General features: G+C 39.9%; 1 protein-coding gene across 6 annotated transcripts in view; it reads right to left on the reverse strand.

Moving 5' to 3' along the window:
* Positions 1-11,967: 11,967 nt before the first annotated feature.
* The window catches only part of LOC129775006 (uncharacterized), an 81,051-nt gene continuing 78,084 nt past the window's right edge, over positions 11,968-14,934 (reverse strand). For 5 of the 6 annotated variants that reach the window (XM_055779159.1, XM_055779160.1, XM_055779155.1 and 2 more), the window contains one exon: positions 11,968-12,823. In XM_055779159.1, the coding sequence (XP_055635134.1) occupies positions 12,683-12,823 (141 nt within the window). In that variant the 3' untranslated portion in view covers positions 11,968-12,682. The remainder of the gene's footprint in view (positions 12,824-14,934) is intronic. The other variant, XM_055779156.1, reaches the window with a different exon arrangement.

A 14,934-nucleotide genomic window follows, 5' to 3' on the forward strand; every position in this document is an offset into this window, starting at 1 on the left:
ATTCATTGCTGTTTCGAAGAAATTCTCGTACTTTTCCCGTAATACGGCACATTAAGCGGCACACACCCTTTTCGTCCACCGTTTTGGCGATTTGATTCCACCAGTTCTTCATTTGAGTAATTTTTTTATTTTTTATTTAAGTCATTTATTTTTACAGGCTCAGTTACATAGGTTTAAAGGAGCCGAACTCTTAGCTATACTTTTATTAGTATATATCAACATGTTTCCTTAAATCTAGGGTTAATAAAGTAGGAAACCGATTACTCGCGGTCGACTCGAGATTAGAAGGGTGACATAGTTTCTTTTGGAAAAGGAGGGGATATAAGGATATTGTACAATGTTCACACTCGCATTCAAACTCACGCTCATCATACTCGATTCTTAAATCTATTATTATATCTATTATGTATATACATTTCAGCTTATTCTATAGTTAGTCAGAAGGGAAACAGTCGCTCGCGAAGGAAAAAAAAGGAGAGGATAAGGGTGTACGGACAATCACACACGAAGATCGATAGTTTTAAGGAAAACATATATTAGGGACATGTAATCGAGGTCTAACCGAGCCAACACATCTCTCACCGGTACATTGGGCTGTCTACCTCGGGTCCGAAGGGAGTTTTCTAAATTCGATCTGGCAACAAGATACACCTCGCACGACCAAACAACGTGCTCGATGTCGTGGTAACCTTGGCCACAAACACAGAGATTGCTACTGGCAAGATTGATACGAAAGAGTAGCGCATCTAACGAACAGTGATTGGACATGAGTCGGGAGAAGGTGCGAATAAAGTCCCGACTCAAGTCCCGACTTTTGAACCACGGTTTGAGGCTAACCTTAGGGGAAATTGAGTGAAACCACCGGCCCAATTCATCTTCATTCCATTTTCGTTGCCAATTAGCGATGGTATTTTTACGGACTAAAGAATAAAATTCATTGAAGGCGATTTGACGCTGATAAATGTCGCCCTCAATCGCACCTACCTTTGCTAATGAGTCAGCCCTCTCATTACCCGGAATTGAGCAATGTGAAGGGACCCAGACAAAGGTAATGACATAACAGCGTCTGGATAAAGCACTCAAAATTTCTCGTATTCTCTCAAGGAAGTACGGCGAGTGCTTTTCCGGCCTCACTGAACGGATAGCTTCGACAGAGCTAAGACTATCCGTTACAATGTAATAGTGTTCAACAGGTCGTGAGGCGACGCTGTCCAGCGCCCAATGAATTGCTGCCAATTCAGCAATATACACTGAGCAAGGATTCTGAAGTCTGTGTGAGGTGCTAAAAAATTCGTTGAACACTCCAAATCCTGTGGACTCGTTTATAGTGGACCCATCAGTAAAGTACATATTATCACAATTGATACCCCCATACTTTTCATCGAAGATCGTTGGAGCGATCCTCGATCGTTGGTAATCTGAATATCCATGGATATCTTGCTTCATGGACAGATCAAAATGCACAGAGGAATTGATGTAGTCAGGGAAACAAACACGGTTGGGAATATACGAAGAAGGATCAACCTGCATGGAGATGAATTCATGATATGAACTCATGAATCCGGAGTGAAAATTCAGCTCGATCAGCTGCTCAAAATTTCCGATCACTAATGGGTTCATAACCTTACACCGGATGAAGAACCGAAGAGATAATAAATTGAAGCGATCTTTTAGTAAGAGTAGGCCTGCCAAAACCTCGAGACTCATGGTATGCGTTGAGGGCATACATCCTAACGCGATACGGAGACAAAGATACTGAATTCGCTCGAGTTTAATGAGGTGTGTTTTGGCAGCTGATTGAAAACAGAAACTGCCATACTCCATCACTGAGAGAATAGTTGTTCGATACAACATTATAAGATCTTCGGGATGGGCTCCCCACCAGGTGCCGGTAATTGTACGGAGAAAGTTTATTCTTTGTTGGCATTTTTTACTCAGATACCTAATATGGGCCCCCCAAGTACATTTGGAGTCGAACCAGACCCCAAGATACTTGAATGACATAGCATGAGTGATCGGTTTACCCAAAAGTTGAAGCTTTGGTTTTGCTGGTCTATGCTTCCTAGAAAAAACCACCATCTCTGTTTTCTCCGTGGAGAATTCGATCCCTAGCCCAATGGCCCAGGTTGAAAAATTGTTCAAAGTATCTTGTAAGGGTTCTTTCAGGTCGGATTCGTTTGATCCTACGACAGACACCACTCCATCATCTGCAAGTTGTCTTAGGTTGCAATTTTGTGTAAGGCAATTGTCAATATCGCTTACATAGAAGTTGTACAAAAGGGGGCTTAAACATGAGCCCTGGGGGAGTCCCATGTAGGAGATCCGACTTACTGTCGAATCCCCATGAGAAAAATTCAAATGTTTCTCACAAAGCAAGTTATATAACATATTATTCAATAGAGGCGGCAGACCCCGAGAGTGTAATTTGTCTAACAAAACCTCTATTGAAACAGAATCAAAGGCCCCCTTTATGTCCAAGAATACTGAAGCCATTTGTTTTTTTTCGGCGTAAGCCATTCGAATTTCTGAAGAAAGCAACGCAAGACAATCATTCGTCCCCTTGCCCCTGCGGAACCCATATTGTGTATCTGAGAGTAGGTCATTCGTTTCAACCCATCGATCAAGGCGAAACAAGATCATTTTCTCCAACAATTTCCGTATACAAGACAGCATTGCTATTGGGCGGTACGAATTGAAGTCGGACGCGGGTTTTCCGGGTTTTTGAATAGCTATAACTCGTACTTGTCTCCAATCATCTGGAACAATATTATGCTCCAGGAACCGATTGAATAAATTCAACAAGCGATGTTTCGCCACATCAGGGAGGTTTTTCAGCAAGTTGAACTTAATTCTATCCGATCCCGGAGCAGAATTGTTACATGAAAGGAGAGCAAGAGAGAATTCTACCATCGAAAACTCGGAATCAAGATCGCACCTATCTTGTGAAATATCTCGAACAATTTTTTGTACGGGAACGGAATCGGGACAAACCTTCCGTGCAAAATTCAAAATCCATCGATGAGAATATTCCTCGCTTTCATTCGTTGAAGAGCGATTTCTCATGTTTCGAGCCACTTTCCATAATTTTTTCATTGACGTTTCTCGTGACAAACCTCCCACGAATCGATCAAATTTTTGAACTGATTCTCAAGGGCTAAATACGTTTGAAAATTTTCAGGGGTTCCACGTTTTCGAAAAGCTTTAAATGCATTTGATTTATCCTGATAAAGCTTGGAACATTGGCTATCCCACCATGGATTGGGAGGCCTTCGACGAATAGTGAAGCCTGGGATGGGTTTCGTTTGAGCGCGAACCGCGCTGTCATATATCAAACGAGAAAGGAAGTTATACTCCTCCAATGGAGGTAAACCATCTCTGGAATTGATGGCTAGAGTAATCGCGTCCGCATATTTTTTCCAGTCAATGTGTCTTGTGAGGTCATATGCCATGTTTATAGATTCAGAAGAACTCGACCCAGTGGTGATGGAAATTTTGATTGGCAAATGATCACTACCGTTGGGGTCCTGGATTACATTCCACTTGCAATCTAACGATAGTGAATTCGAGCAAAGCGAGAGGTCAAGAGCACTTGGGTTAGCAGGAGGTTTAGGTACACGTGTTGTTTCCCCAGTATTCAAAACGGTCATATTGAAGCTGTTACAAAGGTTATAGATCAACGATGAACGATTGTCGTCGTACTGTTCCCCCCAGGCAGTTCCGTGAGAGTTGAAGTCTCCCAAGATCAATCGTGGCTCAGGAAGGAGTGAGCACATGTCATCAAGTTGTTTGCGGCTAACCGCAGCTCTCGGAGGCCAATACAAGCTGACAATACAGAGGTCTTTGCCTTTAATGTTTGCATGACAAGCAACAGCTTCGATCCCTCCAATAGGTGGAAGGTCAATTCGAAAAAATGAGTGGCACTTATTGATCCCCAATAGCACCCCTCCGTATCTGTCATCACGGTCCAAGCGTATAATATTAAAATCGTGGAAAGAGAGATCATCTCGCGAAGAAAGCCAAGTTTCGGACATAGCAAAAACATCACAATTGAACTTATGAATTAAAAATTTGAATGCATCCAATTTAGGGATAAGACTACGACAATTCCACTGTAAAACAGTGATATCTCCGACCTCTCTATTCAAATTAGACATCAAGAGAGATAATCATTGCAAGGAGGGGCCATGTTTGCATCAATTGCTGTAAAATTGTCTTTAATACTGGAAGCATTGAGATGACAAGGGTTCTGATGGAGTCGGAAACATTAAAACACGTGAAGATTTGATCCAAAAGGTCAGACAACTTTATAAATCCCGATTGGGAAGTTGAGCTTGACGGCGAAACAGGGACAGTTGGGGTTTTTGATGTCCCCTCGAGTGCTGGGTCATTCGAAGGTGAACTATTCCCACGGAAGCCAGGAGGAACCTGATTTTGCTTGTCCGCTGCACTCGATATTTTAAGCATGCTAACAGGGGGTATCACCGATGGAACTTGTCGTTGAAGTTTGGGAGTGGACACATTTTTGCGCCGGGGATTCCCTTGGAAAATGAACGGTGTGCCCTCTTCAGCTGTGTCCGCTTCTACTTCGTCAACTGGCAACGTGGAGAAGACATTGTGTGTGGGGATTGGTTGTTCTTGTTGTTGTTCGGCCGGTGGAGAAGCGCAAAAGTACGCTTCGAGCGTTCCTTTAAAGAGCGTTTCTGTTTCTCCCAGTGACTCTTGTAAGTTTCACAAGCCGAGAGCACATGTGGAATTCCTCTGCAATATGGACACTTTTGCTCAGTCGCATTGCAAGATTTACCCACATGTTGCTCTTCGCAAGTGGCACAGCGCTCCTTGTTGGCACAATAAGCTGAAGTGTGACCAACTGACTTGCATTTTTGACAAGTCATGGGCTTTGGCACGAAGAGTCGCACTGGTAGCCTCAATTTGTCCACCATAACGTAGTCAGGGAGAGCGGAACCAGCAAAAGTTACTCGAAACGAGTCGGACGGCGTAAATTTAGAGTTTTCCCCTTCCTGGGAGACTGCCGAGTTGTCGGCATTCTAAGATTTTGATTTTCATCAAAGGTAGTTTTTTAAATCTACCATCTCCTATAATTGATTCGCTCGTCAGACCCATTTCGGTTATCACTCCCGAGATTTCTACGTCATGGGAAGGCACGTAGACACGATACTCTAGGGTAAATCTCTGGTCGACGACAATATCGTTTGCTTCTTTCCGATTATCCACGACAACACGCAGTTTGGTCGGTCTAACTTTTGAAATTTCTTTCACGGAGGAGTATCTTGTCAGATCTTTCATGATCTGAATAACATTAAGCGCTTTTCCGTTTGGCTTAGGCCTGAGGAAAACAACCCATGGACCAGTTCCAAGTGCATCTTCCGGATAGACCTTGACACGTGGAAAGGTGATAACATGAGAAGGAGATGACGTGGATTGGGTGGGATCGGTGACAACAGGGAGGGGAGGTGGGATCGAAGAAGGGCGGAAGTGCTAGGGGATGGAGAGGAGTGAGTGGCAGACTTTTTAGAGGGGGGCTTGGTGGAGTTAGCTGACTCGTCCCCGGACGAAGCATCTCCTGTTAAAGTAACGCGTTTAAGTGTTTTCGCTGTTCCTTTTTTGTTATTTTTTACTAACATTGGGGAGTCATCGTCAGAGATCTCCATATTTGGAGACCCCCCTTCTGACATTCTACAATTTGTACTTATAATCTAATGTATTTAAAAATAATAATAAAAAAAAATAAAATAGAAAAAAAGAATTAAATATATTAATTTTTATTCACCCAATTGTACACCAGTGCAGATAAACTGGCAACCGATGCTTGCTTCCCAATCGGTTGATCGCGCTCGGCACAATTGAATGTGTGTCGCACACTACCACACACAGTCGCCGGTGGTCGTTGAATCGCACTGTATGCGAATGAGTTGTAAGTGCGACGAGGATGGCGGCTCCTCCTCAATCGGATGATCACGCGCAAAGAATAACTGCGATTATGAGTCGGCCAACGGCACTTCACCACACTATCCACGGTATGCGCAATCACACTGGTATTGGTGTGTACACGCGCGATATAATGCCAGCAATGGCGATGATACAGCAGAAACCAATCACTTTTCCAGCTCTGCTGAAATGATTTCCCGGTTGGTACACTGTCCAATGTTCCGCGGTGACAACCACGCGCGACGTGAGAAAAAAAACCCCAAACGAAAGAAGGAGAAAAAAAACACTTGTCCGGTTTTGTAGCTAACGAGACCAATCGAATATCCGGAGTCGCAACAATCACGTCTGGCTACCACAAACTTTAGACATGGAATTGATTTTTTTTTATGTCAACATTTGAGTCATGTTCCTAACAAGTTTTCCCTTTGCCTTAAGCCTCCGCTTCGTGATTGCCCAGTATTTCTCTATTGGCCGGAACTGGGGGCAGTTTGGGGGGTTGAGGTCCTTCGGTATTACGCTGACCCCGTTCGTTGCGTACCATTCCATAACCGTTTTGCTGTAATGGCAGCTTGCGAGGTCCGGCCAAAACATTACTGGACGGTCGTGGGCACGAATAAACGGCAGAATCCGTTTCTGTAGGCACTCTTTTTTGTAGACTTCTGATGTCATTGTCTTGTCAGTGAGAAAGACTTTGGTTTTCTGTCCACAACTGCATATCCCCTGCAAAATCATGTACTTGCGGGCGAATTTATCCGCAAACACGAACTTAAATTTTGCAGGTACATCCCCCCGAGCCGTCGCCAAATAAAATTTTTGACCTGGGATTTGCCCAAAGTCCGCCTTCACGTAGGTCTCATCGTCCATCAGAATACATCCGTCGAACTTGGTCAGCACTTGGTCGTACAGCTGTCGAGCACGGATTCTGGCCACATTGTTCTGCTTCAGCGTCTGATTTGGCTGTTTGCTGGCTCGGAATGACCTTATTCCTTCCCGGAGACGAATTCGTCGCACCGTACTGTGAACGGCCTGGAACTTATTGGCCAAATCGCGGTCTGAAAGATTGGGATTCCTCTTGACGGCCTTGATGACTTTCCCACGCAGTTTCCGGTCGACAGTTCCACTCCGACGCTTCGAATGCGGCTTCCGAGCCGTCGTCAATGTTTCCTTGTACTGCTTGATAACACGCCATACGGTATTTCTGGGCATTTTAAGCTGTTTAGATGCCGACAACAATGGATTTTCAAGAAAACTGTGCACAATTTTATCTCTCCGTTCGGCTTCCATGGCGGTTGTTTACAAAATGCTATCGTTTGGTGTTATGACATAAATACATGGTGAAAGGTAATGAATTTCCCGACACGTGGGTGAAAAAAGTTTCCAAATCCGTCCACTAGGAGCGCCACAATGAGCAAAAGAATTTGTTCCAATATTAAATGAAGCAGACTTTAGTCAAAGCGTCTCTGTCGGTAGTTTCAGTAGTTATTGGATAAAATTAAAAAGGTTTGGAAGAAATTTAGTGAAATGTCTGGAAAAAGAGCTCTGGATTTGTTGCGAGTCTATGATGGTGTGTGGACTCCAGAATGCATATTAACAGCACTGCCAGCTATAACTGTCTCGCCATACTCGTTCATCCCACCTTTTATGTATACCCCTTAATATAGCAACCCTTGAGCTCGGTCTGACAGCTCATATGAACACGACACCGATAAAATTCCGGCCTTGTCGAAATATTGAACTCCCGGCCCCGTCAGGTTGACGCCATATGAGCCTTAATAAAAATATATATTTTGGATACAAAAAAAAAATAAATATTCCGGCCTTCTCGTTACCTGAGACGAGACATGACAATAGGGGGCCGATTCCGGACCACCACTTCTGTCAAACTCGGACCACTTGCAACTCGGCTTCTGATTGGTTGATGAGGAAAATAATTGACAAAGATAAATATACAAAAATTGGATTTCCAACATTTTCACAGTGTTGCCAAATATATTCAAAATTGAATAATAGTTGCATTCACATTTCATTTTAGCGAAAATTTCTATTATGGATTCTTTGTAAGTTTTCGTTTATATTACGTCCGGTGTTCAGTTCCTGAAGAGGGAAACATTGCATCGGAATTTCCACCCTACATCTTTTTGTGATTCTCTTGCATTCTAGCATAGCATAATAGCAGCGGCCTAGCAGAGATGAACATTCAATTGTTTCCCAACCGTAAAGCATAAATCATGTTGGAACCTGAATAAAGCATACATACCAACAAATAAAAACCTGAATAAACGCTATGTTATATTTAGGAAATGTATTATTTTATCAATATTTCAGTACTGTTAGTGTTTGAACGATATCAAAGTTCAATTATAAAGCCTTATTCCTGTATACACTTCACGGTGAAAACGAAATGAATTGTAACCGCGATGACAACGATACGGTGTCGACATATGGATACGAAATTGGTTTTTAACAAGTCTAACTACTCGGCCCGAAGGCACTTTTAAATTGTTAAAATCTGAATGAAAATTTTTACTTGGCGTTATTTATTTACTTGAAGCAAGTCTTTCTTGAGGTATTTTCTATACACTTTCCGAAATTCTCACTAAAACTTATCATTATAATATAAAATTATCTTCAGATACAATTTTTGTAAGAGATTTTTTTACCAAATGAAGAAAGAAAAGTTTTTCATTTACATTGAACACTAATTTGATACGAAAAAGTTAATTTTTATTCATAATTTTCTATTTGAAAAGGTTCAATTCCACCTGAAAACTCATCATTTTCTTTAACTCGTGAAACGAAATTTAATGACGTGTCGTTCATTTCGATTTCTTCGTGAAGTGTAAACGGTAAGGCCCATAATCTCTTGATAAATAAAATATCATACTCCAACTATCAAATCTACGTTTTCTATTTAATTTTTCACATTTAATTTTTTTGCATACCAAAATAACAGGAAAGTACTTATTGGTTGAAATATGTGACATTCGGTTGAACAATTAAAATAAAAAATATGTGCAGCTCAGAAAATACATGATACGAAGAACACATGTTTTTCATGGGAAAATAATCTTCCGAAATTTTATAACATTTGGCAACCTTCACATCTCGCTTTCATGTTATCTAGCACTTGGTCGACGAAAATGCAGAAAGAAGAGTAAACAGCCAATTGTCACGTCTTGTCTTAGCTCGTTACAGCCATTGCAGAGGTAAGACGTGTTTGCAAAGTACTTTACTATAGTACTTTTTTCACACTCTGGGATATGATAAGAACAGCAGGTTCCGTGTTTTTCAATTAATTGAATTTGTAAAGGTAATCTGCAATGTTGGTAATTTTAGCAACATGATTTACCGATATCACGATCAATCGATTGTGTCACATTTACCCGAAACCCACTCACCCGAAAGACAGTTACCCGAAAGTCAATCACCCGAATGTAACAGTTATCCGAATTGACATTTACCCGAATGCGACAATTACCCGAATGCAACAGTTACCCGAATGCAACAGTTATCCGAATGTAACAATTACCCGAATGTGACATCTACCCGAATGCGACACTTACCCGAATGAAGGATATACATATTCGAATGATACACAAATTTCATTATTATGAAGTATTTGAATATTTATTTCTATTCAGTGTTATATAAAGATCTTATTTGTCTCGTACGTTCATTTCCATTCAAAAAATATTTTTCGTGGGTAGTGCAATTTGAGAAACGTTAAATAAAATCCTTTTCGAAATAATGAAAAGTGAAAGAATGCAGTTCTATAACATATTATGAAGTTTATGCATTCATATGGATGACGCAGCCCGTTTACTTAAAAGAAAGCTGTCAATTTTGGTACATACGTGTTATGACGATGAAGTGTAATTTTGATTATGAATTTTTTTTTTCGTAATGCACAAGGAACTGAAGCGGCCTCAAGCGGCCGCAATGCACCAGGTAAACGTATGTCGTCCGACGCTGGCTAACGCTCAGTCGGACCTGACTAAACGATCGTCTCCTATGTTTCAAATACACCGGGCAATCGGTGGAACAAAGGTTTGACTGCGAAAGGCCGCCACTTCCGACGGCGCCACTTCATTTTGTCGTTCACGTCTCCTATACAAACATGGACAGAATTGGTCGATGTTAAGACAGACCGGACCATGTGACATTTTTATGATTTCAAGAAAAAGGAACTTGAAGTTTGGTGTTATGAGGGGTCTTTGTTGAACATTCAAAACAATTTCAATTCGTTATTCCCGTTGCACGCGAGATTTTCCAAATCTGATAAATGTGATATGTAGCTTACAATATGATTAACTTAATGCAATCAATAACTCGAAATTTTCAATTTTGCGACTTGGTCCCCTCTGACTCAACATCGACCAAATGACACATGTTTCCTTTCTATAACATTAAGTGGATCAATTATTTTTTATTTATTTATTTATCCAGTCTTCGCCAAGAAATTGTCGGACAGACTAAAATTCAATTATTAAATCCGCATTTCTGGACATATCGAATTCAAACAAGTGATACACTTCATTGAACCGAATGTTGATGATCAAAGGACCATTGAATCTAAAATGCGGGCGTTTGCATCAGACCCAATAAAAACAAAGACGAGCGTGGTGGTTGGATGATATCAATACACTGTACAATATGAAATCAATAGGGTTTCGGAAAAATAAGAAATGAGCTTTTTTATTTGAAATGTGTGTCATATATTGTAGTTTTTAAACCTAAAGAACAGAACAATACCAAAAAACCAGCGAAGCAAACCGAAACAAAATCGCAATAAACTATTTTCTGCCTTATCTCTTGTCACCCAAGTATTTCTAACATAATTGGTTATTGCTTCAGTAAATTACGGTAAGTCGGCGTTGAATCTTTTGATTTTCTCTCATCGTTTATCACAGACACATGTGTCAACAAAATGGTTGTGTTTCACGTTTTAACACTATACCCATCATCACACCTGATCCCTCAAGTTTGGGTGGATCACATCTTCAAGACAAAGGGCCCTATTATGTAAATCGAATCGAGATTCCTATCAAAATTTCGTATTTTGTAAATCGAGATAATTTTACCGAGTCGTATTCTTGCTCGAACTTCACATGTGGCAAAGAACATATTTTTTAGCGTTTCTGAAATGTTTTCCAAACAAAATATCAGGGACGCAAACCATAACAAAATAATTTTCTAATAGCGAATTCGTTTTTGTTCAGTTTCAACCCCAGTGCCGCACTAACTGCTGTCAAAACGTTTTTTTATTCACTCAGTTTCGCACTCAGTGTCGCACTAGTTCGCCCCAAAAGCTGTTAGTTTCGCACTGAGATGTTTCACGGGTTGGCACTCGGGTTCACCAATACAACTATACTGAACTGTCAAGTTCCGAATATTGTTTTGGAAAATCTAAAAATAAAGACTATGAAAATGGAAAACCTGCTGCTTTTGCTTTTGTATTATTGGAATCGTAATCCAATTCGGATTCTGATTTTGAAGAGTAGAGTAGACGGCATTAAGCTACGTGTGCTTTCATTGGGAGGTGAAAATAATGATGGATATTCAGGTGGAATAAATTTCAAAATCAAAATTATGAATGAAAATTTACTTTAACGTATCGAATATTTATTTTATGTGATTAAATAAAAGTTTTTTTTCCGATATCGCAGAATATTGAACGAAAACTGTGTCTAATGATGGTTTTATATTATAATAGTAATTATTTGTGGAACAAACAGGAAATGCATCGACAAATGGTTAAGTGAGTGTCAGAACTACATGTGTTAGGTAATCAAACAATATTAAGTAAAAATTTTCATTCAAACTTTTATATGTTTACACTGCACTTGGCCCTTCTGATCTGATGGAGAACAATTTACCTCCCAAGCACTAATATCACCACCAGACGTCGACACTGTACATTTGTCGTCGTAAATATAAACAAATCAGACTATATAACGCACACCAACAAACCACCGCATTCGTGAAACTGAAAACGTTTTTTTATTACAGAGTCAGTTTGGCACTGACTCAGTTTTAAAAACGAATTCGCTATAAAGAACGAACAACTTGGAAAATTATGATACTCGCACCGATATATTTCACTCGGTATATATAATAGTAAAAAAGGGCTAACGAGCAATATTCTCATCGATTCGATTTCTATAATAGGGCCCAAAATATTCCTTTCGCGAAAAATTATTATGAGCGGTCATATTCCACAATTTTGGCAAAACTATTACTGAACGTCTGTTTTCACACGCGTAATGGACATTAGCTGAATGTGATCACACGAATTCAAAATGGTTGCTATTTTAAACGAGTAATCCCTATATCGATCAGTATCCTACCAATGCGATAGACCATATCCGGAATAATTTTAGTGTCGTATGACTAGTTCATCTATAATATAAGAAAACTTGAGAGATATTTCCGCCTCGGTTTTGAAATGAACAATGACTATTCAAACTACGCCTGTAACAGCAAATGTAACTGTTTTGCTTTTCTCATGTAACCCTTTGTTGACATAATTCATAAGAAATGCTATTTTTTAATGCCTGTTGTCTACTCGCTGTTCAATATTTACTGTTTTACCAGCGAGTGCTGTGGTTTTAAATGCAACTACTGCTTTCGGAAATAAATACTTAACATAAATATCACGTTAACAAGTTGGTAAATGAAAAAAAAATCCTACTGAATATAAACAAACCCTACTACACGTTGTTGTACCTTTTAATTACTACGTCAAAGAACCGGATGCGCTTTGTTGTACCGTACCATCGAGTGACGCAGCATCAGCATCTGAGCTGGCCATCGTATTGCCGTATTTTCTATCGGGATCATGCAAAAGCAAGGATAAAGTTTCCAGACTTTTTCGGACCTGAAATGAAAAGCGTATTGAGTATTGTTTAGAATCAGTTCATCAACTCTAACAGAGTGTGTATTCTAGCAAAAATGGGATTGCGAAGTGGATTTGTTTGCAATTCATCATTATCAAATAGAAAATGCATTGTTTCTCCAATAAATACTCTATTAAAAATCATAAAAATCATAAAAAGCACCCCTCTAATAAATCCGTAAACATTTCCACTCATCCCCCTAACCTTCCGTTTTCACTCAACCCTCGCTATCCTAATCCCCCTCAACCATCCACCTTATCTCCCCGCTCAGTTGCTTCCCCCAAATTGTAAGAACACACCTTTAGAAAAAAATGATCCTGTGGGGATTAGTAGGTTGATGACTTGATACTGCGAAAAACGAGAAACAGATTCCAAAGTTAAGAAAAATGTGGATACTCAACAAAATCATGTTATCCACTTAAGGTCAAATAGTGATCTACACAACCGATGACTACGGTTTTTTTTTTATTTTGCTCTTTCAACAAACCCTGAATTCCATTTGCACCGGATATGTTTGGAACGTTTCAGAAGATTTTCAACAGCACTTCATTAAATCTAAACGATGTCGTTACTTAAATCAATAGTCTTTTTTCCATCCAAAACGGAAAATCCAGGAATTTTTTTCAGGGGCTTTTCCAACGTGAAATATATCTCCAAATAATACCATCAATCACTGACGGGCAACATTCATTCAAGAGCTTTAATGATTTTTTTAATAAATATAGTATACATATCATGATCGTGAGTGTCACCTTTCTGAGGGTGTCACCCGGGGCGGACCGCCCCCCGTACTACGCCACTGGATACTATTATTCGCTCCACATCCAAGTTATATATGAGGGGCTCAGAATGCGAGGGGTGTAAGTGACTTGATCGATTTCTCTTCATCAACTTTTAATTTAATTAATAACTCAACTGCAAAAACTTTCCAATTTAAGTTTGCTATAGAATCCGATAGATGAGGTTCCGACCTATTTTCCACATTGATAAATACAGCTGGGAATGTATTTGCAGCTAAGTTATGACCCAAAGAGAGAGTCGATGTAGAGAAATCGATCAAATCACTTACACCCCATTCATTCTGAGCCCCTCATATATAAGTTGGATGTGGAGTGAATAATAGTATCCAGTGGTGTAGTACGGGGGGCTGTCCGCCCCGGGTGACACCCTCAGAAAGGTGACACTCACGATCATGATATGTATACTATATTTATTTAAAAATTCATTAAAGCTCTTGAATGAATGTCGCCCCTCATATGTGAAGCATCGCGAAAAATAAACCATCCGTTATTCAGTTAGTATTCCTGTGTGTTTCAATTTTTCAAAGTGTTTTATTTCTGCAGTGCAAGCTGGATCTAAAGGGTCTTCTCAAGGCCAAAATACCAGATTTATCCAATTTCTGAGCTATCAACATCGAGGCCTGCTTCAGCCTTTGAGCAACATGAAAAATTACCAGGGCATTGAGTCTAGTCACAACGTTATCCCGAAGAAATCTTCTGGTTTGAAAATAGTTCTGCGCAAGATCTACTTCGAGTAGTACATCGCACCTTAAGTAGGGATAATCACTAATACAAGGAACTCGTGCAATCGATCTATATTATTCAAGCCTTCGTCGAAATCTTACGAAACATAAATGGCTTTGCTTAGTCCATCGTAGTTCGCATAGACCTCCAGCGAGTTTGCGTTAACCTTATTGTCAGCTTTGTGACTCAGAAGCACCTCAGTGATGAGTTGAAACTGCGAAAAACAACTAAACGGTTCCGAAAACGTCACATACAGTGGATTTTCAGCAAAAGAATGTTATCCACATTCATTCAAAGAGTGGTTTATAAATCCGATGTATACGGTTTTTTATTATACTTTCCCAACAAAAATAGATTCTTATAGCGCGGAGGCGATCTGGCGTAGTGGTAACATCCATGCCTCTCACGCTGAAGGTCACGAGTTCAATTCTCACTCCCAACATTCTTCCAAAAATGGATGTAAAAGTGACGAACCAGCCAAATGAGTTGAAAATCACTATAATAAAGAAAAAAAAAAAAAGATTCTTATAGATATTGAATAGATAGATTAGAAAATAGACAAAAGTTAT

This window comes from Toxorhynchites rutilus, chromosome 3 (genome assembly GCF_029784135.1).
Source record: "Toxorhynchites rutilus septentrionalis strain SRP chromosome 3, ASM2978413v1, whole genome shotgun sequence".
NCBI lineage: Eukaryota > Metazoa > Arthropoda > Insecta > Diptera > Culicidae > Toxorhynchites > Toxorhynchites rutilus.